Source organism: Panthera uncia, chromosome A2, assembly GCF_023721935.1.
Source record: "Panthera uncia isolate 11264 chromosome A2, Puncia_PCG_1.0, whole genome shotgun sequence".
In the NCBI taxonomy this organism is placed as follows: domain Eukaryota; kingdom Metazoa; phylum Chordata; class Mammalia; order Carnivora; family Felidae; genus Panthera; species Panthera uncia.
The window spans coordinates 135,625,524-135,653,104 of record NC_064816.1 but is presented as its reverse complement, the minus strand read 5'-3'; the positions used below and the strand labels follow the sequence as shown (position 1 = coordinate 135,653,104).

The window sequence follows — 27,581 nt, the reverse complement described above, 5'->3', positions numbered from 1 at the left end:
ATATATTTGTCCATATTCTTATGAGTGTGAAAAAATATATACATACTTTATAGGAGTTCATCAATATATCATTTTAGCAGACAGATATATAAAGAGCTGTTAAAATGTGTATTCATAGAAATATACACTTATTAATACATGCATAATATGCCATACTTTGTTTATTACGTTCTGCAATTGGTGAGTATTTGGGTTACTTCCAGGTTTAGGCTGTTGTAAATAATGCTGTGAACATGTATGTGCAAGTCTTTGTGCAGTCATATGTTTTAATTTTTCTTGGGTATATAGTAGCAGTAGAATTGCTGACTTATATGGCATATTTACATTTAACTTTTCAAGAAAATGCAGAGTTATTTTCCAAAATGGCTGCCTCCAGTTACGTTCCCATCAGCCATGATGTGAGTTCCAGTCTCTCTGCCTCCTAATTCGTTCCTGCCCATCTTTCTGATTATAGCCATTTCAGTGGGTATTAAGTAAGGTCTCACTGAAGTTTTAATTTTCGTTCTTCTTATTACTAGTAATGTTGAGCATCATTACATGCGTTTATTTTTACCTCGATAAAGTATTCTTTGGGACAAATCTTACAGTCATTCTAAGTTGGGTCGCCTTGTTACTATTGGTCTGTAAGAGTTCTATAACATATTCAGGACTTCAGCAAGTGTATGGTTTGCAGATATTTTCTTCCACACTGGTGTCTTTTGAAGAGTCTACTGCTTGAATTCTTGGAGTTATCTAAGAAATGGTTCCTAATCCCAGATCAGAGATTCTCATTCTTATGTTTTCTTTCTGAGTGTTCTATAGTTTTAGGTGTTTACATTTAGGGCTGTTACTCATTTCAACTTATATTTGCATATGTATAAGGTGAGGGTCTAAATTCATCTTTTTGCATACAGATATCTGATTGGCTTAGCAACTTTTTTGGAAAAGACTATACTTTCCCCTATTGAATTGCATTGGTGCCTTTGTGGAAAATTTATTGGCCATAAATGTAAGGATTAGTTTCTTGGAGAGTCAGTTCTGTTCTATGGATCTATATGTCTATTTTTATGAGATACCGCCTTGTCTTAATTGCTATGGACTTGTAGTGCCCGTTGTAAGTTCTCCAACTTTTTTTTTTTTTTGCAAGAATGTTTTGGCTAATATGATCTTAACTCACTCATGATGGTATTCTGCCTCCAAAAATAACTATGACTCTTCAATGATACTGATGAGAGTGATGATTATGAAATTAGAAATGGTGAGTTCGTTGGTTTTTTATGGGCTGTAGCATATACCTTTTGTGTAGCCTCACTGGTCACACACTTTTTTTTATGTGAAAATGGGTTTGATTTTTGGAAATGACATCAAATCACAATGGCCAGATTTGGTGAATGAGATGAGAGTTATTCAGCTGTATAACACATGTTAGGTAAAATAATGACTTTAGCTGTATAAAAACCTAGGTGTTTTTTGAAAGCAAAGAGATGAGAAGAAAATACAAGGGGTATGTAATTATGTACAAAAAAAACAGTGGAATTGTGTTTTTCCTCTTTCTCCCGTCCACCCCCCTCCCTTGTTTAATTTTTCTGTAACATTTTAATATTATTTTTATTTGACAGTTGATTAAACACACACTTTATGCCAGATTCCTATTTAGGTGCTGGGGTTAGAGTAGTGAAGAAAACCAACAAAATCCCTTCCTTTGTGGAGTTTACATTCTTTAGTTGGAGGAAACAGACATAATATAAATAAACAAATAAATACAAACCATATCCGGCAGCTCTATGGAGAGAAATAGAACAGGGTAACAGGGAAGAGAGAAGGTTGTGGGGATAATATTGCATGCAGGTAAGATCTCTATAATAAGGTGACATTTGAGCACACACCTGGAGAAGTAAAGGCTTGATGAATGCAGATTGTAATATATATTTGATGTGACTATAAAATAATTACTGAGATATTCTTGGAATCAGATTCTAGGCTTTCAAAGGGACTTTGAAATACATAAGTCCTCTATCACTGCATAAGTGGTCACCTAGAGTTTGCTTGAACACTTTCAGTGAAAATTATACATTAGCAAAAATTCATTTCATTGTTGGATAGCTCAAATCATTAAAAACAATGGTTTTCTATTGTGTTGTAACTGGTCTCTTGAAAAAAATCACCCCATATATTTTTGTTTTCTCACTGGAACAATCCAGAATAAATTTAGTCTCATGTGAGTTTCTTCTCCCAAATCTTGGATGGCTGATGAATGACTTTGGAAATGAATCTGGAAGAGTGTTGCTCTATGACAGCATCACTGGAAAAAAAATTAGGGCGTCTTAAGGACAATACCTTAAGAACAATGGTCCTTAGATATCTTCGTGTATATGCTACTAATCACTCTGATTGCCATAATAATCACAGCTCACAGATGATCTTAGTTCACTGGATCCCCCTCTGGGTAATCTCCACAAACTTTAAATCCATTGGATGAAATTCTGTTGAGCAATTAAACATGGCCACCTCACCCTGGCCAGACTTAACAGTATGATGAATAGTTTAGATTGCTTTGCAGCCCTGTCAAACTTGAGGGGAAAAAAAACCCACAAAACTTTCTCTTTGAGGAAAAAGATCAAATCAAATGTGTTCCAGGCATCAACATTTTCTATTTCAGGGTTTTTGCTTGATTACATTGTGTTTTTGAATAGAATTGCTTTTAGAGTCAATAATACTACAAGCCTTTTGACAATTAGCATCTTTTGTTAAAAAAATATCTATCACGGGGAGAATTATTTCCATGGTTCTCAATTCATAATTGCATACACACGATTTTGCATTATATTGGCAATTTCCTTTTTGGTGAAAACAGAGTTTCCTTTTTCATTCTTTTTTCTCTTTTGGTTTCCCCCTGAAAATACTATCATTTGTTTGTTTATTCAACACACATTTACCCAAGTGCCTGCTGGGTGGGCAGGTACTGTGTTGGAAGCTAGGATTACGAACAGAAAAACAGAAATTGAGCTAGTCCCTGCCCTCAGGAGCTCACACTCCTGGGAGAGAGGCAGACAGCTGACAGTAACACAGCACAGGGACAGCTCATCCATGGTGCCAGCAAAAGGACAGAAGTGGGGTACAGATGAAGAAACAGTGCGGCCACGTGGGTGGAGTTGGAGAAGGCACAGAAGCTGATAAAGAGCTTTCCAGGCAGAGATAGCAGCCTCTGAGCAAATACATGGGAGTATGAAAGCAAAAATAAAAACAAAAACGCATGCATTATCCCATAAAGGGATGGAGAGGAGGTAGAGATGGGTAGAAACAGACCCTGGCTCATCTACTATTTCCAATACAATGCCTTGGTATCTTGCCGCACAGCCTCAATTCTTTTTTTTTTTTTTCAGCAGCCATCACCATCATGGTAGACGCATATAGATGTTGAATACTTTCTGTTTGAAAGGCCGTGTCAAGGAATTTGGACTTTATTATCGTCTACTGTTAAATGGAAGTCTTCAACAGTATCCCATAGCTATAGTTTGCCCTTTTATTATTTTCTATAATGTTTATTTATTTTTGAGAGAGACAGACAGACAGACAGAGCCCAAGAGGGGAGGGACAGAGAGAGGGGAAGACACTGAATCTGAAGCAGGCTCTCGGCTCTGAGCTGTTAGCACAGAACCTGAAGAGGGGCTCGAACTCAGAAACCGTGAGATCATGACCTGATCCGAAGTCAAACGCTTAACCTATTGAGCCATCCAGGCGCCCCTGTATGAATCTATTTAATAAAATAGATTCCCCTAGTCCTCTGCTTCATTCTACAACAGGCCTTTGTCAGTCACAGATTTAATATGAGTAGTTTCAGTGCTGTGAAAGGACCCCAATGACATGTTATTTTACTGAGCTAAAATTTGTAACTTCAAGGTCAAGAATGTTTCATGGAACTTCCTAGAAAATCTGTATCCAGGTGTCTCACTGGCACCTAAAACGCAACCTGCCCCAAACCAGTATCCTGATTTCCCTTTTCCTGCCTCTCCTCCCCCACACCCAGCCTTCCACATTTCTGAAAGTGGCTTCCTTGTCCATCCCGTTGCTGGAGCCTGAGTGTTACCTTTGGCTCCCTCTCACCAACACGGTCATATTCCATCACAAGGCCTGGACTTCTGGATTTCAAACAGCTCTTGAATTCCTGCTTCATTTTTGACTATTCCCCCTTATCTCCATTTGAATCTAAGCTGCTGTCCTCGTTTTCTTGGAAGACTGACATTTTCCCCCTTTTCACAATATAGCCAGAGTAACTTTTTTTGTTTTTTAAATCTGGTATATTTAACATGAGTGTGATATTAGTTTCAGGTGTGCAGTAGTGATTCAACACTTCTATACGTTGCTCAGTGCTCATCAAGATAAGTGTACTCTTCACAGAGTAACTTCAAGAAATTTTTTTTAAAGTTTATTTATTTTTGAGAGAAAGAGCGAGCAGGGGAAGGGAGCAGAGGGAGAGGGAGACAGAGGATCTGAAGCGGGCTCCTCACTGAGAGTGGAGAGCCCAGTGCGGGGCTCTAACTCATGAACGGTGAGATCATGACCTGAGCTGAAGTCAGATGCCCAAACCCAACCGACTGAGCCAGCCAGGCGCCCTAACAGAGTAACTTTTTAAAAACACAAATCTCATTGGGTCATTCTCTGCTTAAAATCCTTGAATGTCTCTCATTATCCTTGAGACAGAATCTTTGACATGCCTTCTAGCCCCCCGCCAGGATCAAGACTTGTTGACCCCTCCATCTTTCAACTGGGGTCACTCCTTGCCACTCTCACACCCAAGCCACACTGGGCTCCTGAACTCACCACCCTTGCTCCGTCATTATCAAGCCGTTGTCCTCCCTCCTCCCTGTGCCTGGAATGCCTTTTTCTCTTCTACAGGCTCAGATCTTAAGTAACACTTAGGGAGGGGCTTCTCCCGATGCCCGAGGCCAGCTTAGTTCTCCCAGCTCCCACAAACTGCATTCCATGCAGCATCCCACCCGGGATGTCTTGTTTCAAGACATCTTTGCCATACAGGCGTTTTCTCCAAGGGCAGGGGTCATGCCTGCCCCAGACTGTCACCAAGACTTAGCATAGTTATTAGGTGTTCAAGAAGTATGGCTAAAAACAAAACAAAACCAGATACATTGCATGGTAGGCAGGAATGGATCCAAGTTTTATAGAGCCTGAAGATTATACAGTGCTGAGGCCCTCTTTAAGAATAACAATATGCCATTATAAACACACAATTAGTTATGAAGGTGAGACTGCATTCACAGCAATAATAGAATCATGACAAACTACGAGGTGTTAGGTGATTTGAGCTTCTTTTTTCTGAGCTCACCTTAAGCAGGTTACCGAAACTGCTTACAGAGAAGAGCTGTGTATTTGTAACCCAGCTTCTCTACCCACCCCCCACACCATCGACACCCCACTACTCTTGTGAACCCCAATACTCACAGGGGCCCAGAAGCTTCTGAGCATGGCCTCCAACTAATGAACAAGCCCAACTGCCCACTAAAGTGTTCCTGTCTCATGATGGCATTCTTGTTCATTTCGTGGAGACCTTGCTTATTGAAAGTGTCTTCAATTGGCTGATGAGGAAACAGAAATCATATGCGATAACGTGATTTGCAGAACTGGGAAACTGGAAATTCTCTTATTCTCACAAATGTCAATCGTCTTTCAATTGTTACCAAGTTGTTCCTCACTTTTACTCTCCCTCTATCCTTGCCTCTTTTTTTTTTGAAGGCTTATCTAATCTCTTTCAATGTACAGGTGCAAGATTGCTTCCTGAGCTAGGTCTAACATATTTCCCACTTACACAGAAGGAATTGGGTTTTCAACATTTCCTACGGATGGCTTGTCAACAGGCTGCAGAACTAATGTAATGACCCCTTAGGAAGTTAAGCTTCTGACTTCTCTGTGTGTCTGCTGGGAGCGTCTCAGATGGCTCCCGGGGGGGAATGTCAGGCAAAGGTCAGGCTCTGCACAGACAACAACCAAACAGGCCCCAGGGTCCAGATGAGAGCTGGCAATACCCTTATCAAGTCTTCGCTCTGAAGCCCGGTGGCCAAACAAATCTCCAAGCTATGCCAGCTTACGGTAGTGAGCATGAGTCAAATTTAAAATTATTAGAGCTATTTATAAAAATAATATCTTGTAATCGTATAACATTCGTAGTTTACAAACTGCTTTTGCATACTATGTGCCAGTCTTGCGTACGAATACGATCTCCGTTTAATTGTGAGCAGCTACCATTTACTGCGTGGAAGGCAACACTTGGTGAAATAGATACTATTACTTTCATTTTACAAAGGATGATGGGTTCTGAGGTTCCGAGAGATTTAAAAAAATCTCCTCAAGTATACCCAGTTAGTAAGTGATAATTGTAGTTATGTATCAGAAGTCCAAGCTGCTTCTCATTTTGAGATTTACTCGTTTGTCATTTCAAAATGTACTGAAACGAAAGACAGATGGATGAAAGAAATTTTTAATAGAGCATCTGATGCTTCGCCTTATGTAGAGTAGGTTCGATTTTCATTTGTTGAACTAATTCAAACATGTAAAAATGAGTTCTATGCAAGCAAATAGAAAGACACACTGATAATGTTAAAATGATAAAGACAAAAAAAAAAAAAAAAGATTTCCAGAAAAAACCTCCCAAGTGAGGAATGAGTAGCTGAACTTCATCAGTCAGGTCTTTCGTTTTATACGGCAGATCGTGAGTATGGAATTCTACTTGGGCAACAAGAACAGAGTTGATGTGTATTGTGTGAGGTTCTAATAAAGGGAATTTGCTTGGGGTATCTGGAAGGGCTGACTCTTCCATTCATTTCAGCAGCTAGATATTTGTAACCTCAAGGGTTGATATTACCATTTTGGACAGATTTGCTCACTGTAGTATCGGGAAGAATAATGTGAAAGGTCAGCTCCCAATACGTGGATCTTTTCCTTGGGATGGCTCTCCACTCAGGTGCATGACAGATGTCACTTTAGAAAACTCCAAGTCCTGCAGGGAAGTGGCAGAAAAAAGTTGACCCCATGCTATGAAAAGGGGCTAGAAAGGTAAATTCAGTGTGAAAGTAGAGGAATATAGAAACTCGGTGTACCCAATATGGTACCCAATAATCTGGTTACTGAGCTTTTTTTTTTTTTTTTTTGCAATTTTCTCTTGAAAATCAAAGGCCCTGGCGTTTCACACAGACTCGCAGTTCCTCACTGACTTTTACTTCTATGATTAGTCTGTGTTCGTGAGATTCGGAGCCTTTTGAATGTTTGCCTTCTCTCATTTTCCCCAGGCACTCATTTCCAAATGCCACCCCCCCTCCTTGTTTTCCTTTTCACTGCACCCCCACCCCCATCCCCAGAGAATCGGAGCTAGTTTTCAAGGATGTTACAAAAGCCCCAACCCACTGGTAACCTGATTCTTTGCCAATTCATGCCCTTAATAGCACAGGAAATCTTCACTTTTTGAGCTCTCCAATCTGCACGTTTCTGTATGTTTTATAAATAGCAATAACAACAACAACAACAATAAGAAGAAGAAGTGGGAAAACTATATCACAACCAGCATGAAAGTGTCAGACGTTGGCAGAAAGGCTGCGTTTGCCTGGGTTGAGAGCCAGTAAGACTGGTGAAGGCAGTGAACATGGCGCTGCCCTTGAATGCTGTGTCATCTGCTTTTAATGGTCTTATCAGCAGAGCAAAACTAATAAATCATGTGCCCCGAGCACAAGAACCAAGTGCTTTTCTCGGAGCCAGATGATTCCATTGTTTAGCTGAGCTACCTCAGTGAAGCTGTAAACATGGCATCACCTGTCAGTGAGAGGCAGGCACCTCCTGTTTTTTTTAAGCAATTTATTCAGATTAATTTATATACCATAAAATTCACTCACTGTCAGTGTGAAGTTCAGTGATTATTTTCAGTACATTCACCAAATTGTAAAGTTAGAACATTTCCGGTGCCCCACAGAGATCCCACTCAGTCAACTTTTGTTCCCACACCCAACCCCAGGCAACCACTGATCTGTTTTCTGTCTCAGTATGTTTGTTTTGTATATTTGACATTTTATATACATGAACTCATACAATAGTATTCTCTTGTGTCTGATTTCTTTCACCTAATGTGATGCTTTTCAGGTTCATCCATGTTGTAGCATGTTGCTAAATAGTAAACCATGCTGTGTTTATTCGTTCACCAGTTTAGGGACATTCAGATTGTTTCCGCTTTTTGGCTATTATGAACAATGCCCTCCTAATCTGAACTAGAAATGATGGGGTGGTGAGAGTTTGGGATTTGGAGTCGGGAGTTTCCCGTTGAGTCCTAGCTCTGGTATTGACTACCTCAGTTAACTGTAAGATTGCTTTCCCTATCTATAGAGTGCCGATAATTAACACATTCCCTGACCTGCTCCTCAAAACAGTTGTAAAAATCAAGTAAGATGATGTACGTGGAATGCTTTGTGAACTCTAAAACACGGGACAAATAAAGGGCATTGTTATTGATGTTGCCTTTCTAGAATGTATTAAAATAAATTAGGTGTTTCTCAAGATTCTTTCTACCTTCATACAACAAATGATCAAACTTTCGATCAATAGGAAATATTTACCGGTTTCCTTCTACAGACTTGGGGTTCTCACCACCGTTTCCTTATTGAAGACTGTTATTTAGTAAGGTTTTAGTGTCATTCCACTTCTTTTAAATTTACTTGCACTCTAAACCTTACTTTTGATTGTCAAGTAAAAGATTTTGTTTCCTGTTGAAGAGAGGGTCTTCAGGTATCCTAGAATCACTGTAGGAAGTAAGACTCAGTAAAGTTGAAGTTCAGATTTAATCAGTGAATCCTCCAATCCACAAATTCAATTTAGCCTCTTGGGCACCTCGGGTGACTGTGAAGGGCAGAACCCTGACGGAGGGTCTGGGTGCAGAGCTGAGCCAGGTTGAGGGGCTTCCAATGAGCCAAACCTAAGAAAATGTTACCATCCTCCAGTCAAAGGTGATTAAACTTGTCGCTTCATTGAAACAACACTAAACCAATTGGGGTAACTAGACCATCAGGGGAATTCAGACATTCAGGAATATACGGAATGTTGACCGCTGAATGTCATGTCTAGGTATTTGACTTCTATAAGGCATAAAAAAAAATTACTTTCCTTGAGAAGGCAGTATGGACTTTGCCTCAAACAGAAAGAACCAGATACTGGTGTCTCACACCCACTCAATCCCAAGGTAAGTACCACATTTAGCACCCTCCACACCTTCTACCTTATTCAACACTATGGGCTGCTTCCAAGAAGTTTTGTCTCCAATCCTTTGGGAGATCTGGGATGGAAGACCTCCAAGGCCGGAGAAACGGCTGTTCCCAGTTTACTGGAATCTCAAGCACAGAATGTGAGTACCCGTCAAGTGCCTCTGGTGGAATCACTGGCCAATCTGATATTAGAACTCAGGCGCTCCCAGTATCCAGATTCAAATTACTAGACTGTCCCCTTCCAAAAACAGCAAATCCCCAGACATCTCTAGCACTCCCTGAGGTTGCAAAACACAGGCCACTGAGGTCAAATAAGTACTCTTTCTACACATCTTCTCCCCCGAGGAGTCTTTCTTTCCCAACAATTGATGATCAGGGATTTACGAGGAAAAAGTGGAGGAGGGGTTCTGCGTGCTTGGGCCAATCCTCTGTTGTTTTCATTCTGTGAATTTTCTCAAAGTATTTATAGATGGTAATGAGATGCCATACACATCTCTAACCTTATTTTTCATATTTTCACGCGTAAGCATGACGAACTGCAGTCATATCATGAGACCAAGGTTCCTGGCTTTTGCAGCATTGGCTCTGGCTCTCCCACTATGTAGTGATAATGCTGACAGCTTGAGTTGCACACGCTCTTACTCTAGGTTAGGTGTAGTGTTTATATACTTATCTCATGGCTTGTTCAAAATCAAGCAGCTAATAATTGGTGGAGCCTGGTTCAAAATGAGGTTTGTGGGGTTACAAAGTATATATTCTTAACTCCTGCACATATGGCACTGTTAAAATCCCACACTACGACATATGTATGTATGTATCTATGTGTGTATATCATATGTGTATATGTCCTATATATGTACTGTTTGTATATAAGTATAGATATATGCATGCAGTGTTTCATTTTGACCCACAAAAAACTTGAAGCAGCTTAGAGTTTTTACATGTCCTTAGTAATTTCTGATTTGGAAGGTGACTATATGCATGAGAGTAATGTGACTTGAAACCAAAATGTGGATCGGAATGTGGGGCAAGAGGTCAATGACGAGGCTAAAGTGTGTTCTCTGTGTCATAAAAGACCCCATTTTTTTTTGTTTTGTAGCCTCCATGCTGTCTGACCTACAGATACGGATTTTTTGAAAGCCTGCATCAAAGGGAGGGTTACCTATGAATATCTGCTGTACAACATGAATGCAATCCTTCTCACGTCTTTTACACGGTCATCCTATTGCCTAGAAACATGTCCTGTGACCAGCGAAAATGATTGAACCACATTCTTCAGCAAGCACTTGGTTTCCATGTGCTCATACAATTATTTTAAGTCAGAAATGGAAATACTCTTTAAGGATTGCCTACTGAGAAACTAAAGAAAACACACTCAAGTGAGAGATCAGAGCTGCTCCTTTCCCTCCAGGCTCCCTGTAGAATACAAAACAAAATCCACAGTGACCAAAACAACCATGTACATCTTGGCAGCATGGGGCAATGTCATCAAAACTCTATCATGTCAATTCCACAGTGGTTCAACAGGCACCACTGTAGAATGTTTGGCTTCTCTTAAGCCTCAGCAGGGAGAAGCAGCTGTTGCCCTCTTCCAGATAAAGTGACATATCCTAGGAGAAACAGAGTCCTAATTAGATAGAAATTAGTTCCCCTTACCACCCAGGCCACTCAAAAACAAAAGCACAGCTAGCACAACTTCAAACCGTAAGAAAAAAAAAAAAATTGGATACAGCAATTGTGTCAGTTTCATAGAATACATCTTTCTCCTGCTGTACCAGTACCAAAAGAACCACTTGCAAAACCTATAACATATGCCATCTTTACATTCAAATATTTTGTGAATATGTTACATAAAATACACTAAAGAAAATGCCACGGCTTTATTGTACTAGGGTTTATTTAATATCCGAAGTATTTTGAATGTATTTACACAAGAATACATTAAAGAAATGTCAGTGCTTTAGTTTGCTGAATATCTGAAATAGAAAGCAGACTTACATCCCCAGTATTAGTTTTTATTGATTAAGAGCAATGCTTTCAAGTAACAATGCATTTAGCCACAACTAGGAGAAAAATGGAGGGAATCATGCAATACTATACACAAAAGATTATAGTTTGAATTAAATAAATAAATAAATTACATTTTAATTTATATAAAATATATCCCCCGGGGAATACAGGAGGTGAAAACTATAGCTCTAGTCACACAGGGTTTTTTTTCAGGCTTATTTCTCTTTGAAAGATAACTAAAGCTAAATACAACTTGAAAAATTCACAAACCAATCAGGTATTATTATTGAAAGAATACAGTAACTCCAAAGACAAACATAAGTATAAGAAAAACATATTATTAAAATCTAAGAAAAACAAATCTCGATAATTACATGATTAAGGTTACATAACCAATTCAGAGACTCAAAACTATCATTTTACCATGATAGTGATGAGGTCACAGATTATTTTTGTCTGGGTCTTATACTAAAACCTACTCATTCAATATATTCAACGAATAATTATCAAACGTTCTCTGTGCTGTAGGGAATGTGTTTGGCTCTAAGAAAACGTTGGAAAACAAAACAGACATAGACCCTCCTCTCATAGAGCTTCCAGTCTAGTGGGGCAGACAGATGTGAACAGAGGCACCTCTAATACAGCCTGAAAAGTGCTGTGCTGTGGCCCTCCATCCTACAGGAAGGATCGTCTAAGCTGAGACCTTAGGACAAGGGGTGAGAGGGGAAGAAGGAAATGAAAAGAGATTCTAGGCACAGAGAGAGAAAAAAGCAAAGACGCCAAGGCATAAGAGAGCATTGTCTATTTCTACAACAGTGGTTCCCAGACAAAGGACCTTAGGTATTTGTTGGGCCACAGTGAATTTTCACCCATCAACAAGGAAACGAAGGCAGTGTGTTAAATCTTTTAAAAGCTAAAGTCATTCAATTTTAATAATTGTGTTTAAGGCCGACTGATTTCCTGGCGTTAAAATGGCTCCTCTTTTATAAAATGACAGTGATAGTAGATGATAAATTTTTTAAAAATAGAGGATCCTATTTTTTTTTTAATTTTTTTTTTAACGTTTATTTATTTTTGAGACAGAGACAGAGAGAGCATGAACAGGGGAGGGTCAGAGACAGGGAGACACAGAATCTGAAGCAGGCTCCAGGCTCTGAGCTGTCAGCACAGAGCCTGACGCGGGGCTCGAACTCACGGACCGCGAGAGATCATGACCTGAGCCGAAGTCGGCCGCTTAACCGACTGAGCCACCCAGGCGCCCCGACCCTATTTTTTTAATTAGCAAAATTAAAACTGCAGGTATGTAAAATCAAAAAATCTGGGAATCACTGTTCAAACAATAAACTTTTAAAAGGTGTTTAATATGGTTAAAGGAGAGGCGTAAGGGAGAAGTCAAGAGATAAGACTGAGGAGGAAGGCAGGGATTTCAAACAGGAAGGGTCAGGAAGTCCTGGAACTCTAGACTTTATCCTAAAAGCAATGGGAATGATTTTAAGCAGGAGAGTGAAACTCTATTTAGATTTGTAATAGATTGTTCTGGGATGTTGTGTGTAGAATGTATGTTGGACGGAACAAGACAGCAGGAAGGCAAGGCCATTTAGATAGCATTATAGTATCCCACGAGAAAGGAGAGAATAGCTAGAATTAGGGCCAAATCAGTAAGACTGAGTAGAAGAAGATGTCTTCAAAGGACAAACTTACCAGGAATTGGTGATTTGTTATATTGGGTAAGAAAAATGGGATGGTCAAGGCTGATGTCCAGGTTTTTCCTAAGGAAACTGAGCTGATGATAATTGGGCTTTACTGAGCTAGAGGATGTAGGAAAAGAGCCCTTTTGTGGAGAAATTGAGGTGCCTCTGTCTTTAAAAGTCCATTAGAATACTTGTTTACAGAGCGTGAGAGAAAGAGTTGAACTTCAAATATAAATTTTCTAAGTTAATAGCATATAGTTAGTTACTAAAACTCTAGATGTGGATGACATTTCTCCCGGAAAACACAGCATAAGACCGAAACAGGGCTTAGGACATACTAACGGGTTGTCAGCAGATAAACAACACAGAAAGAAGCCAGAGACAAAGTGGCCGGCCAGGGAGGTGGGAGGAGAGCCAAGAGAGCAAGGTGTCTTGAAAGCTAAGAGAAAACCATTTTACGGAGAGAGCAGACGGCAGTGCCAGATGCTGCAGGAATCCATTGAAAGGACTGAAGAAAGCCCTTTGAAATTAGCAACAAGGCAGTTGTTAAAGACCTTGCGAAAGGCAGTGGAGGGAGCCCAAGCCAGATTATGGAGTGTGCATCTGCAGGCAGGAAGGAGCTCTTTTATGCAGTATGGGTATAAAAGAAAGGAAAGAGCCAGCAACTGGCTGGAGATGTGGGTTTGAGAAAGTGGTTGTTTGTTTGTTTTATAAACACAGCAGAGATGTATATGGTAGGAGACACTTGATAGGGAGAAGTTGAAGACTTGTTGGAAGTGAAGATAATTAATAGAAATTCACGTACAAAATACTGACCAGCTTAAAAAAATCACAATGTAAAGGTTTCTAAAGATGTAAAATACCGTGTCCCCATAAGAACACATGATCATTATAAAATTGTTAATGGATTTAAATACATTTAAGAATATAAAATGATTCTAAGAAATTCTGAAGGAATCCCATTTTAAAATACTTTTAAAATCACATTTGAAAATATTTTTTAAATTATGGCAATTTTAGTTCTTGTCCATAGAGATCATACTCTTTAAATAATATATATCTTCGAATGGTTGGTGGTAGAGGGAGCTTCTCCATTGAGGCCGGCTGGCAGAGTCGTTGGAGACCCATAAGTCTTCGAATTTTTAAACGACACAAATGCTTTAACGAGCAAGGATTCTCTAAAATGATGGGGAAAAAACAAGCAAAAAATAAAAACAGTATCGTGGATTGACTTGTAAGTTACATTGTGGTTTAGAATAACATTAGTAGTGTCATTCTAAAAGTCAGATATGTATACATTTAGCAACTGGCGATTTTAAAAGAAATTCAAAGTGTAATTAAGCATCCCAGACCACTGCTCCAGAATACAGTCTCCATGAAGACACTTAGCTTGTTTCAGTGTCAGGAAGACAGTCTGGCTCATAGTGGATGTTGAGCCAGGACATGTTAAATGAATGAATGGAATTGGCTTAAGAAAGCAAATGCTGCACCTGAGTGGTTCAGTCGGGTAAGCGTCTAACTCTTGATTTTGGCTCAGGTCATGACCTCACTGTCGTGAGATCGAGCTCATGATGAAATGATTCCATGTGTATATAATTCAATCTCAGGTTTGTTTCAGTTTCTGATACTTAAATATTTTGTTTTTTTTTTTAATCTAACATCACTTAAATATCTGATATTAGTCTTTATTTTCAACTCTTTATCTATATTACAACACTGATACATTATCCCAGCAGTATGAGCTAATGAAAGGGCAGTGGAGTACATGGTTTTAGTTGTGGGCTTTGGACGGTTGACATAGATTTAAATCCTGGCTCTGCCACTTGGTATCTGTGTGACTTTGAACTTGACCTCTGTGATCTCAGTATTCTCACCTGTGAAATGTGGATAACAATGGGACCTACCTCATAGTGTTGTTTGAAGATCAAATTAATTTATGTAGAGTATTAGAAAACTGCTTGGTACTTCGTAACCATTCATAATGTGAACTATCACTCAGTTCAGGAATAAAAGACATATTTCTATTACCTTTGTGATTACCTTCTCAAAAAATTAAAACAGTGTTTTTCAAAAACTATGAAGTCATAATTATTATTACCCAAATAGGCAAAATAAGTCCATTTAAAAAAAATAAATTGCATTTTATTTTCTTCTTTAACAAAGACACCGCCTCACATATGTCTGGAGGAATCCTGACATCCAGTGGTTAACCACGCTCACAGCATTCAACTGACTTCCACTCCAGCTACGTTAATGTATGACTGAAACAACAAAACACCACCTTGGTCTTCTTCCTCCTTAGATTTCCTTTCTAAAGTCAGCAGAATTGTTATTCTTTTGTAATAAAAACACATGGACAATTAATTAGCAGTTAGAAGCGAACTCTGTTCTGCCTATGACAGGAAGCACAGCAGTGTTGGAGAGACTGGTTTGAGGGAAGACAGACAAGGGTTCAAATCTTTGCTTTGTTTTCCAGGTCTTTAACCTTGGGTAGTTAAGGTATTTAAGACTTTGGGTTTTTTTTTTTTTTCCTTACAGTCTCCAAAATGTTTTAACCTCTTTATTGTAAAAATAAAATATAAGTAACTACACACATGTATAGCTTTATGAGTCATTATCAGTGATTATGAGATGAATATGTTCAATCACCCCCCAGGTCGTGAATAGAATTTCCCCAGCTGCCCCATAATTTCCTCCATAACTCATTGCAATCTTTATTCATTCCTCCCCTATAAGTTACCACTATTCTGACTTTTGTGGTAATCACTTCCTTTATTTTTTATTTATTTTTTAAAGTAACCTCTGCACCCAACATGGGGCTCGAACTTACAACCCCGAGATCAAGAGTCGCACACTCCACCGACTGAGCCAGCCAGGTGCCCCCGTAATCACTTCCTTTAGAGCTTCATCATCGAAGTGTGCCATTCCTGTGCTATCGTATTGGAAATATTTTTTAAAAATTTGATATGACCTTTAAATCTCTTTTAATCCATCCTCTTCTTTCCATCCCCTTCTCTTCCCTTCAATTAATCTTTTAAGAACCAAAAAGCCCAGCAGTTTCCCACAGCCTAAATTTTGCTGATTGCATTTTCATGGTGCAGCTCCGTGCTTCACCTCCATTTCTGGTTCTGGCAAATTGATAGCTGGATGCAGAGACTTGAGCAGACTCAGGTTTGATCTCTTGGGAAAAACTATAGCTGGTGCTGTGTTCTTTCATCAAGGGCCACATAGTGAGATAATAGGAACAGCTGATGCTCAGTGACCACATCCATTAGCTGACTGGGGGTTGCAAAATGGTGACATCTAGTTTTATCATTTCTTTTTCATTTATTGGTTGGAATACTTGTATAAAGAGACGCTGTTTCTCCTCTACTTTTTGGTTACCAGTGACACAAATCACATAGGTAAGACAGAATAAATGCTTAGATCTTTTCCTTTATGAGCTTTCAAGATAATGAATTGATTTTCTTATCATCTGGAGTTGATCAATTTTTAAAATATCATACTTAAGCATATTTAATTGATTTCAACTTATTGATATAATTACCCTTTGGAAGCTTAATTGTCCCATCTTTGGCCAGTAGGAGCCTCTTCAAGTTGGCTCCTGAATTCTTTTGGCATGCTCTTGTAGGCTTTGTGGGCTTGTTTGCAATGTGGAATGACACATATTCCAGGCTTGTCTTGCACACTGCTTCCTGAGACCTGAAATCATCCATTTCTTTTTCTAAGAAATGATATTTCAAGACCACAGTCTGGGTACTGGGGATGTTCATTGCTACTCAGTCTGTCTTTATTTCTAAGCCTTTTTTTGTAGACACACACACACACACACACACACACACACACACCAAGTAAAATAGCTTGAGTTCATATTGATTCTTCCAATTCAAGGTCAAGCTAAAAGATGTTTGTTTTTTTTTTTAACATATTACATCTGTATTTCCTTTCTTCCACACAGATAAACTGGTTCTCAAGGATACAAATAATAATAGAGTTAGAATATCCCACAATCATTCACTTACTAAATGCATCGCTCATTCTCAAATAACATTAGTTCTGTTATTATGCCACCATCAGATAATTTGATATCTTTAAAGAATGTTTTTGTGTAGGGGCGCCTGGCTGGCCTGGTCAGTGGAGTATGTAACTCCTTGTCTCGGGGTTAGTTCAAGCCTCACATAGGGTGTAGAGATTACTTAAAAATAAAACCTTAAAAAAATGTTTTTGTGTGTACTCTCTCCATTTTATTTATTTATTTCTAATGTTTATTTATTTTTGAGAGAGAGAGAGACAGAGACAGAGTGTGAGTGGGTGAGGGGCAGAGGGAGCGGGAGACAAAGAGTCCAAAGCAGGCTCCAGGCTCTGAGATGTCAGCACAGAGCCCAACGCGAGGCTTGAACTCATGAACCATGAAATCATAACCTGAGCCGAAGTCGGACACTCAACTGACTGTGCCATCCAGGCACCCCCGCTCTCTCTGTTTTAAAATAGTTGTGTCGGGGCGCCTGGGTGGCGCAGTCGGTTAAGCGTCCGACTTCAGCCAGGTCACGATCTCGCGATCCATGAGTTCGAGCCCCGCGTCAGGCTCTGGGCTGATGGCTCGGAGCCTGGAGCCTGTTTCCGATTCTGTGTCTCCCTCTCTCTCTGCCCCTCCCCCGTTCATGCTCTGTCTCTCTCTGTCCCAAAAATAAATAAAAAACGTTGAAAAAAAATTTTTAAAAATAAAATAGTTGTGTCATACCCACATTATCTGGCCATGCAACCCTACATATTGTATCTTCTCTCTTTTAAATAGCAGTTAGTCTTGGCATTCTGTCTAATGCTCAGTACTAGTCCTTATGTCATTACCTCTTCTCATTTTGGTTTGTCTGAAGCTCGTTTCCTAGTGGATTCTTCAGAAGGTGATCAGAGGAACAATATTACCTGAGAGAATCTGATTTTTCCCCCATAAGTCCATTGTTTTTGCCTACATGACCAAAGAATATAGTAATTTGTGGTTTTGTCTTTCATCACAGATTTTTTTTGGTAATATAGGTTTTTGTATTTGTTCTGTTCCCTCAAACAGGAGATTTGTTGGTTTTCCTTTTCAAGGAACCCTATTATTCCTTTCTTTACTCTTTATTACTTGTCTTTAATATCTGTCGCTGCATTTCAAATGCTTTGGTTTATTCCTTTATTTCGATTTCATTTAAAATAAATAGATTTTATTTCTTCTGTTCCAACTTCTGTTTCTCTGAAGGTATTATCTATTGCCTTATTAATTTTTGACTTCATACTGGTTCAGCCTTATATTTGAAATTAATTTTTTTAAAAAGAAATTATTTTTTTCTTTTTATGTCATGTTCCTTCCTTAGTTGTTATCTCATTTCTGAAGTTTTGTAATTCAGAACTTGTGTGGTTCTTTTGTGTCTTATATCATTTTCCTTACACTGTTTAGCCCATTTTGAAATTAAGTTTTTAGTTTTCATCTGTCCTGAGGGTGTGCTTTTCTAGTGTGCTTTCTTGTCTGTGAGGATATTATTCTGTTCCTCTTCCTATTTTTTCTTATAATAAATTTATATGAAACTTGACTGTGATAATTTTCTGTTGCTCATTTTGACATGACATTAGTTTTCCTGAAGTTTTAGAAGGATGCTTGGTCTAAGGTAGCTCTTCTGACTTTACAGAACTCCCTATTCTGTTGTCTTCTTGCAATGATCTAAAATAGTGGCTTGCTCCTGAGGTTTCTTGGTTCTGTTTGCTGCCCCTCCTTTTGTCTGGAGTTTCTCATGGCTCTGTCCTGCTTGATTTTGATTTTATTCCCAATGTGGGCTGTGGTTCAGAAAGGGAGACTTAACAGGTCAGTTTCAAGAATTTATAGGGTCCAGGGGGCCTGGCTGGCTCAGTTGGTGGGGCAGGTAACTCTTGATCTTGGGATCATGAGTTCAAGCCCCATGTAGGGCATAGATCTTATAAAATAAAATAAAATAAAATAAAATAAAATAAAATAAAATAAAATAAAAAATAAAATATTGGTTTCCAAACATTAGTGAGCTTCAGAATTACTTAACATCTAAAAAAGAAAAAAGAATTTATAGGGTCCAAACTGTTTTGTAATTGCCCTTAGTCTTAGTTCGTATTTATAATATGATTCACTTTTATTATAAACTAAACTTTAACCTAAATACAAAATAGCCAGCCTATAAGACAAACTTTTGATAGGAGTTTGTCAATAAAGACCTGAGAGAGAGCATATCAAAGAGGCTAACTCTAATTCATTCCATTCATCCATTTACTTGGTATTTATTATTTACTACTCACTAGGTATCATGTTAAGTCTTGAGAATACAAAAACAAACAAAACAGATGCCTGCCCACATGGAGATGAGTCTATGTATCTTATAGTCTTATAGAAGTTTTTTTTTAATATGTTTGTCAAATGTTAATATAGTTATAGTATTACTCATTATACAATTAAAGATTTGGAAACTGTCAAGAAAAGCCAAAACTTAGCATCCTTATCAGAGGAAGTATTAAGGATGATTTTTAAACACCTGGATAATTCTGAAAACAAAGTAGCACAGAAAAAGTATCAAATATGACATTAAGAAACTTCCCTTGTATACATTCTTCATAAAAAAAATTATAGGCAAAACTTTTTTTTTTTTTTTTACCTAGTATTTGACGGATTTCTGGCCATTCTCTCTGTACTTGTAGTGCAGACTTCAGTTTAGCACACAGAGGGATATAATCCATGTAATCAATTAATACACGAATAACGCTGCCTACCAAGTGTTTCATCCAAGGAACTGTAATAAACTCACAGAACTGAGAGAATTGATAAAATTTAATTTAGTAGTACATTTAATATACTATATACATAAGCACTCAATTTTGCTATGAAAAATTACTATTGTTGTCTTCTTATGGAAAATACAAGTACCCTCCCTGTAATGAACAAAAAAGAAAAAGAAATCGTTTGCTTGCATCTAGGAAACTATGAGCCCTGAAGCTATGTGCATGACTTTGATGTGATTGCAGTCAAGAGCATGGAAGAATCAGGTTGCTTTCCATGATTCTTCTCTCCATGTTTCCATCTCTCATATTCCACCACATACGCATAAATTATTAATTGCATACATTTTCATTTTCTTCTACATTCAGTTTCCAATTCAAGAAAAAATAATCATTTTTGCCTAGTTTTATGCTTATCTCCCCATATTATTGCCAAAAAAAAATTCAAGAATAAGAAAAATACAAGAGTGGATTTTTCTTTTCTTGTGATATCCCTAAATGAGCAAAAGTTAGATGATGACCCAGTAGGAAGAAGAAAAGGATGTAACTCACCGGGTTATCTTTTATTACACAAGATGTCCACCCCGGTAGTACCTCGTCTTCTATCTCTGACCACACAAATGAATTTCCAAAGATGTTCCCATGCATGCAGTCAAAGCACATCTCCACTTGATAGCCATTATTCAGCAACAGCCTCAGCATTACCTCGTCATTTAGGGCATATTGAATGGCACTGGGGAAACGTGTGTCATTCACACGCATAAAATAACAATTGACGTTAGCTCCATGGGAGAGAAGCAGCCGGACAATTTCATGGTTATTGGCCCTCACTGCCACGAGTAGACAGTTGAGGGGATCTAGGTTTGGGTCTGCACCTGCAGCCAGAAGGACTTCTGTGCACTGGATATCATTGTTAGAAACGGCAAAATAGAGCGCAGTCTTCCGCTCATCATCATAGCTCTCGGAAATGTGGTCAGCAAGCAGGGTATTGACATCAAAGCCATTTTCAATAAGCAGCTCTAGGCACTGTACATTTTGTCCATCTGCTGCTGAGTGAATTGGTGTTAGCCCACTTTTCTGGATTGCATTTTTGGATGTTATTGGGATAAGATACTTCAGCGCACTAAAAAAAAAAGTCAAATATCCACATGGCATGAAGAAAATGAAGAATTTCAATAAACCAGATTCCTCACCCGACAAGTGAATGCAGCCTGTTTAACTTCTTTTACCCTCCCCTCTCTAGATAACCTCATACAAAACATTTAACATTTAACCTTTGCCCACTGTCTTACTGCTTAGTTTAGTGTAATTCAGTTTTGTTTTTAGTTTCCCATTCTAAATATTCCTGGGCAACATGCTCAATGTCCTATGTTTGGTCCTAGAATTGTGGTTCCTTAGGAACCCTCTCCGTCTTCCAATTCTCTTTGGAACAACATAATATTTATAAACAACCAAAGCTATTTAATGAAAAAAAATATAAAAGAAAGGTTAGCTCATCTGACCCCATAGAAGAACGCTTCATAATCTTGACCATGAGAATTATGGAGTCATAGGACGTGACCTTGAACATTGCTTAGTCCAACCCCTCACTTAACGGAAGAGCAACAGGAAGTCTGGAGAGGTGAAATGACTTGTCCAAGGTCACACAGCTGGATGTGGAGCAAGGACTAGAGTCCAGGCCTTTTGAATTCTCATTTATTACTTCTCTCTCACTGCTTCCTGAGCAGTCTATGCTTCAGTAGTGGCCACGCACATCCTGCCTCCCTCCATATAGCTTGCAATTGAATTAATAGCCACAAAAAAAGAGTCTTTGTTAGTCCATCACACTTTATCAGTCCAATGGGGATAACTCGCCACAGCTTAGGTTTCTAAGAACCTGTGATAAACAGTTGTGAATTTCACACTTGCCTGAACAACTAGACACACATGAGAGCCACAGCAAGGATAACTTGATCTCTTGTGCCTAATTCAGAGCTACCATGTGTGAATTTATGAACACTGGGAGTAAATCCAGGTAACTTTAACAACATGTCACTTAGCGTCAATTATGTGTCATTGGCCACTTAACTTAGCCAATGTGGCCACTGAACGCGCTAAAGCCTAATGATTTCAAAGTTTTTGAACTTACAAAATATATTTAATTTCCTAAAGCCATCCTCTTATGGTGGGTGGTTTAATATAGTGATTGTAGATTTCTATTGATGTGTTGATTGTGGCACATTTTGTGATTTAAAAATCTATCCGACCTTCCCCCCGCCCCAAGAATAAAGAAATCTGAACTTATGATGAAACTTCTCTATTCAAGGATAAATTTGACCTTATATCATAATACCTGTAGGTATTAATAAAAATTAGAGTAATACTGGTGGCATTGTAACAAAGTCCTTTGTCAAAGGCAAAAGTTTTAGAAACCATGTAGCTTTTTGTTAAACACATTGAAAACCAAAACAAAACAGAAAGGCATATTTAAGTGGTTTGTGGAGAATTCTCAGTTATAACTTACTTCCTTCTAAAAGAAAAATTTTTGATTATAAAAGTGGTATAAGTTGAATGTGGAAATTCTAGAAAAGTACCAGAATATAAAAAGAAAGGGAAAAATCAAACAAATATTTATGTACTCAAAACTTGTGAAATGTGTGTCTTTTTCTTTTCAGATTTTGGGAGGTATTAAATAGATAAGACTTGAGATTCTACTGTACATACAATTTTGTATATTTCAATTTAAAATGATCTTCTTATGATTTAGTACTCACAGATAATGTCCCTCGTAGGCAGCTCGGTGTATTGGAAGATGCCCTGCTCTGTTGGGTACATTTCCACTTCCTCCATATTCCAGCAGGAGGGAAATGCAGTCAGGATTGCCCCCTCCTGCTGCCTCAAACAATACTGAAGCCCCATCATCTGCCAAAGCAAACACATCACCACCTGGCAATATAAAACATATGGCAGAATGATAACTGGAGTTATCTTGAAATTGTCATGACAGTCGCCTTAATAATAACCTGCTGTTTTCCTTTCTGGCTAGGACTTAAAATTAAAAGTATAAGATTAAGAACAGATGTGTTCTCAGTATTTTCAATAAACAATTATGCATGTGTGTTTCATTTTATTAGAAAATCTTTGCATGAGAAATCAAGAAGTCAATTTATAAGGTAGACAAATGCTCCCAAGAAAAGTAGTTAGCCTTTCAAATTTAAAGGCAATGTTAACACTCTATTCCATTTCGACAACTGCCCTCTATGTGCTGTGTGTGACCCAGCAGAAGATCCAAAATGAAAAAATAAGAATACCTTAAGGAGCTCAGAAGGGAAATGAGACAAAATATTATCAAAGAACACAAACCGCATAACATTCAGACTAGGAGTCCGAAGTGACATTAGGACTAGGAGTCATGATGTGGGAGAAAGAAGGGTTTGAATTCTGGCTCCGCTGTAGACTGAGAGAGTCTGGGGCAAGCTACTTCTATGAATATCTGTCTCCTCCTCTGTAAAATATCGTTTATTTCATAGGGTTCATACGATAATTAAATGAGGTTGTGTTGTTGGGAGGGGGGCTCAAAAATGTTAGTTTTTTCTCCATAGAGGATCCTTGGAGGAGCATATGGCCCTAGCCTTTATTTACAAAGGAGGAAACTGAGGACCAGAAGTTTTAGTAAGGGTAGGCGGATTTGTAGGTCATGATGTATAGGGTGTAATTAAGTTGTGGAAGAGGGGACTTTCAAGAGGTTTCTCGAGGAGCTGGGTACAAAAACCTGAGGCCCAGTTACATTCAGGAGAGAAAGGGGAGGCAATGAGGAATGGAGAAAAGGAAATTGAGGGACAGGAGAAACAGCAAGAATGTGCAATTCCTTTTCAGATACCTCTGTGGATTAGGTGTTCCAACACATCACAGTGACCATACTCAGCAGCAACACCTAACGGCGTGACTCCAAATCCGTCTCTCAAGTGGACATTGCCTCCGTGGTTTAGTAGCAGCGCTATGATATCTTTGCGGCCTTGTTTGGCTGCTTCATGCATTGCTGACCATCGCTTGATGCAGGGCTGGTCAAGGCTGGCATTGTGTTTAAGCAGAGTGAACACCATGTCGTAGGAGCCCTTTTTTACAGCTGGAGGATGATTTCAAAAAGAACATCAACAGTAGGCATATTGGCATGGATACTTTAGATGGTATGAAACATTATTAAATTTATTTTTTAATTTTTAAAAATGTTTATTTTTGAGAGAGAGAGAGAGAGAGAGAACAAGCAGGGGAGGGGTACAGAGAGAGGGAGAAAGACGATCCCAAAAGGGCTCTGTGTTGACAGCAAACAGCACGATGCTGGGCTCGAACTCCTCAACCATGAGATCATAACCTGAGCCAAAGTCGGATGCTTAACTGAGTGAGCCACCCAGGTGCCCCTAACTACTAAATTTAATGCCAAAATAGATATTACCTATTCCTTCTTCTTCTATAAGAAAATATTGTAGTTTTCATACTCCTATTTCTCACACCCAAGATGATGTCTTTTCAAGACCCTGGTCTGAGGAGGATAAGACTTTCATGGAAATCATGCACATCTCTAAAATAGGATGTTATGTATACTCTTTCTAAACTTTAGAAAATGAAAATAAGTGAAATGAAAATAACATCCTTTGTTGGGTTGTATAAATTAAATAATGTATGCAAATGCTTAGTATATACTAGGAGCTCAATAAATTATAACTATTATTATTAATATAACTTCATCACTTCTAGGATCCTGGAGCCACATGTGTGAATAATGTTTATCAAGTCCCCTCATCACCCCCCAGAAACATTTTTTTTTCCTCCACCAAAGATAGCAGCATGTATTAAATGAACTTCTCTTTCCTGTGGTCTTAATGGGAGGTTAGCAACGAGAAGGTCTAGAATCCAGGTAGGTCCAATGTTCTAAATAGGTGAAGTCTATGATAGCTAATGTACTGCAGTGTAGGGGATTCACTAGATTGTATGTCGCTCTCCCCCTCTGCTTGTTTCTAACAGATGAAATTACAGGTAAAATTTCCCCCAACTCGGCTTTGGATTATTTAAGAGATTGTCCCAATTTAGGTATAAATAATTCTGGAAGACGTAATGTCTCTTATCAGTAAGTCAAATCTTAGTAAGAAACAGAGAAGGACGAGTGCTACTCCCTGCAAATGGAGGTAAATACAATTACATTCACTCACTCATTTGTTCATTCATTCATTCATTCATTCATTCAGTTGATATGCTCTGGCTATATGAGAGGCACTGTGCCGGATCCTGTGGACAACAGGGAAAAGATGGACTTGGTTCTCACTCATGCAATTGACAATTTAGGGAAGAAGCCTATATTGTCTTCTATTTGAAGAGAGACTCAGAATCCAGGTCTTTGCTGGGAAATACAGGACGAGATGGGGGCGGGGGGGCACATAGAACATCTTGGGGAGCAAGGGGGCAGAATACAGAAAGCATCTCAGGCCAAAGCAAGGGAAAGGGCCCTCAAAGGCATGACAAGAGGATGAAGACTTAATTTGGAGGCAGGCAAGCCATCACTGTGGTGAGATTTCAGTTTTTCTCCTGCTCACTAGAGTCTGTTGACAAATGCCTTTCTCTGAATCACCCACCTGCCGCTGGCAGCTCTAATTATAGTGAATTACCTCATCCTAGCTGGTGTCATTGCAGAGAAAACATCAATAAGCTAAATGAACTAAGAGGTATGTGTCCTCATTTATCTTCTTGCTCCTATTACATTTTTTCTAGAAAAAATGTATTCAAATAATGAATCTCTTCCATTGCGATCTGTTTTCCTTTTGTCTGACCCAGAAAACATGTTGATTATAGATATTAGTCTTTTTTCATGAAAATATCATAGACAGGCCATATTCAGCTTAAAATAATTTTAAAAATAAAACTTTACTTGCAGTTTAACTGTTTTGGAACTAATAATTTATTTTATTTTGAATAGGAATAATAATGGAAGTCATGGGCACACCTCCCAAACTAACCCATGAAGACATTCTTAACCAATAAATGGCTGAAATAATGAAAACTAATAAGGCACAGTATTTGTGTTACATAACTAAGTAAGATAAAGCTTAAGATAACTTATATAGCAAAAAATATACATATATACATATATCTTCAACAATAATGCTTAAAGAAACAAACTTCAGTTGAAAAGTTAGGGAATTAGAGACTTTTGCATAGATTATAGGCACATTTAAACACTTTATAGTTTGCTGGCACTATTCCTTTTAACCTTAAATTTCTATAATTTTCTCTTTTTTATGTTTATTTATTTATTTTGAGAGAGAGCGTGCATGCATGGAGAGAGGCAGAGAGAGAGAGGGAGAGAGAGAGAATCCCAGGTAGGCTCCCAGCTGTCAGTGCAGAGCCCGACGCGGGGCTTGAACTCACAAACTGTGAGATCATGACCTGAGCAGGAACCAAGAGTCAGATGATTAACCAACTGAGCCACCCAGGTGCCCAAATTTCTGTCATTTTCTTTCTTTTTCTTGATATGCATGTTTTGCTCATGTAATTTTTTTTATTATCAGCAGTGATTTATCTTGTGACTCCTAAGACATACAAATTAGAGAAGAGATATTTTTCTGAGGCTTCTTGACAAGGATGGGCAGACTGAAAGAGGAGATGGAGTGAAGAGGATGCGTATTGATTTGTGAGAAAGACAGTGTCTGAAATAAAATTAACTGAGCTGTAAATGACATGAGGATGTGGGACAAGAAGGGCAGCAGAACTGAGATGTTGTGCCCCATGGTTCCCCGGGCTTCCTCTATCCCCTGGACCCTGCTGGCCAGGACAATCTCGTGGCTATCCAACTAGAGAAAGGTGACACCAACTTCAGAGGAGTGGGCAAAGAAGGAGTGTGAGCACAAAATACCCTCATTAAGTGTCAGATGATCACAAATTAGATATCTAACCCTCAGCAAGTAACCATGTGATGGACCGTAAGACATCAAAGTACCACAAGTAAGGGCCCGATGGCTGATAGCAAAGAAGGGCCCTGGAGAGACCTAAAGTGATTTTTTTTTTTTTTTTTTGCCATCTAAGCATATTCTGTAATAAAGACAAAGACAATGCCATCAGGCTAAGAAAAATAAAAATGACATTACACATAAAAATAAAAAGAACAACATATTTTTCTCTCATCTCTTTGTAAGTTAATGGACTATGAGTAGCAAATTTCAAAGTAGCCTACAGAGTCAAAAAGAAAACTGGGAAAGTGCCACAGATGATCTGTTTTCCTATAGAACCTAAAAATACTTGACATGGGTTCCACCAAGAAGGTCCTGGGAGAAGGTAACCCAAGAAAAAAATTTTTCCCCAGGTATGTGGATGATGGGGACATAAATGAACACCTTCAGAAAAGTTCCTTCCTGAGACTTTTGTCTTCTCTTTGAAATTACCATTTAGCTTTTAAAAATTTTTTTAAATGTTTATTCATTTTTGAGAGACAGAGTGCAAGTGGGGGAGGGGCAGAGAGAGAGGGGGACACAGTATCTGAAGCCAACTCCAGGCTCTGAGCTATAAGCACAGAGCCAGCGTGGGGCTCAAACCAATGAATCATGAGATCATGACCTGAGCTGAAGGTGGACGCTCAACTGACTGAGCCACCCAGGCGCCTCTTACCATTTAGCTTTTAACATTATTTCTGAATGTTAATTCTATTTTGACTCTGATAACATAATGATCAACTTCCTTTCCCATACTTCAGATATTTCTGGAGTAGAGAAACTGACACATGCAACTTTGAAATATATATAAATACTGAATGCTCTGTTGTAAGCATTAAAAGCAAAAAGAAATCAAATGAGGGATAATCACGACTTAGTTGTGCTTTACATAAGTGAATTAAGGATAGCAAGTAGAGAAT

At 38.6% G+C, this 27,581-nt stretch overlaps 1 protein-coding gene across 4 annotated transcripts in view; it reads right to left on the bottom strand.

The window, feature by feature from the left end:
- Positions 1 to 13,888: 13,888 nt before the first annotated feature.
- ASB15 (ankyrin repeat and SOCS box containing 15) overlaps positions 13,889 to 27,581 on the bottom strand; it is a 56,099-nt gene continuing 42,406 nt past the window's right edge. For 3 of the 4 annotated variants that reach the window (XM_049641762.1, XM_049641763.1, XM_049641764.1), the window contains 5 exons: positions 23,565 to 23,810; positions 22,459 to 22,630; positions 20,258 to 20,828; positions 19,585 to 19,738; positions 13,889 to 14,109 (listed from right to left, as the gene is read on the bottom strand). In XM_049641762.1, coding sequence (XP_049497719.1) covers positions 13,937 to 14,109; positions 19,585 to 19,738; positions 20,258 to 20,828; positions 22,459 to 22,630; positions 23,565 to 23,810 — 1,316 coding nt within the window. In that variant the 3' untranslated portion in view covers positions 13,889 to 13,936. The remainder of the gene's footprint in view (positions 14,110 to 19,584; positions 19,739 to 20,257; positions 20,829 to 22,458; positions 22,631 to 23,564; positions 23,811 to 27,581) is intronic. The other variant, XM_049641765.1, reaches the window with a different exon arrangement.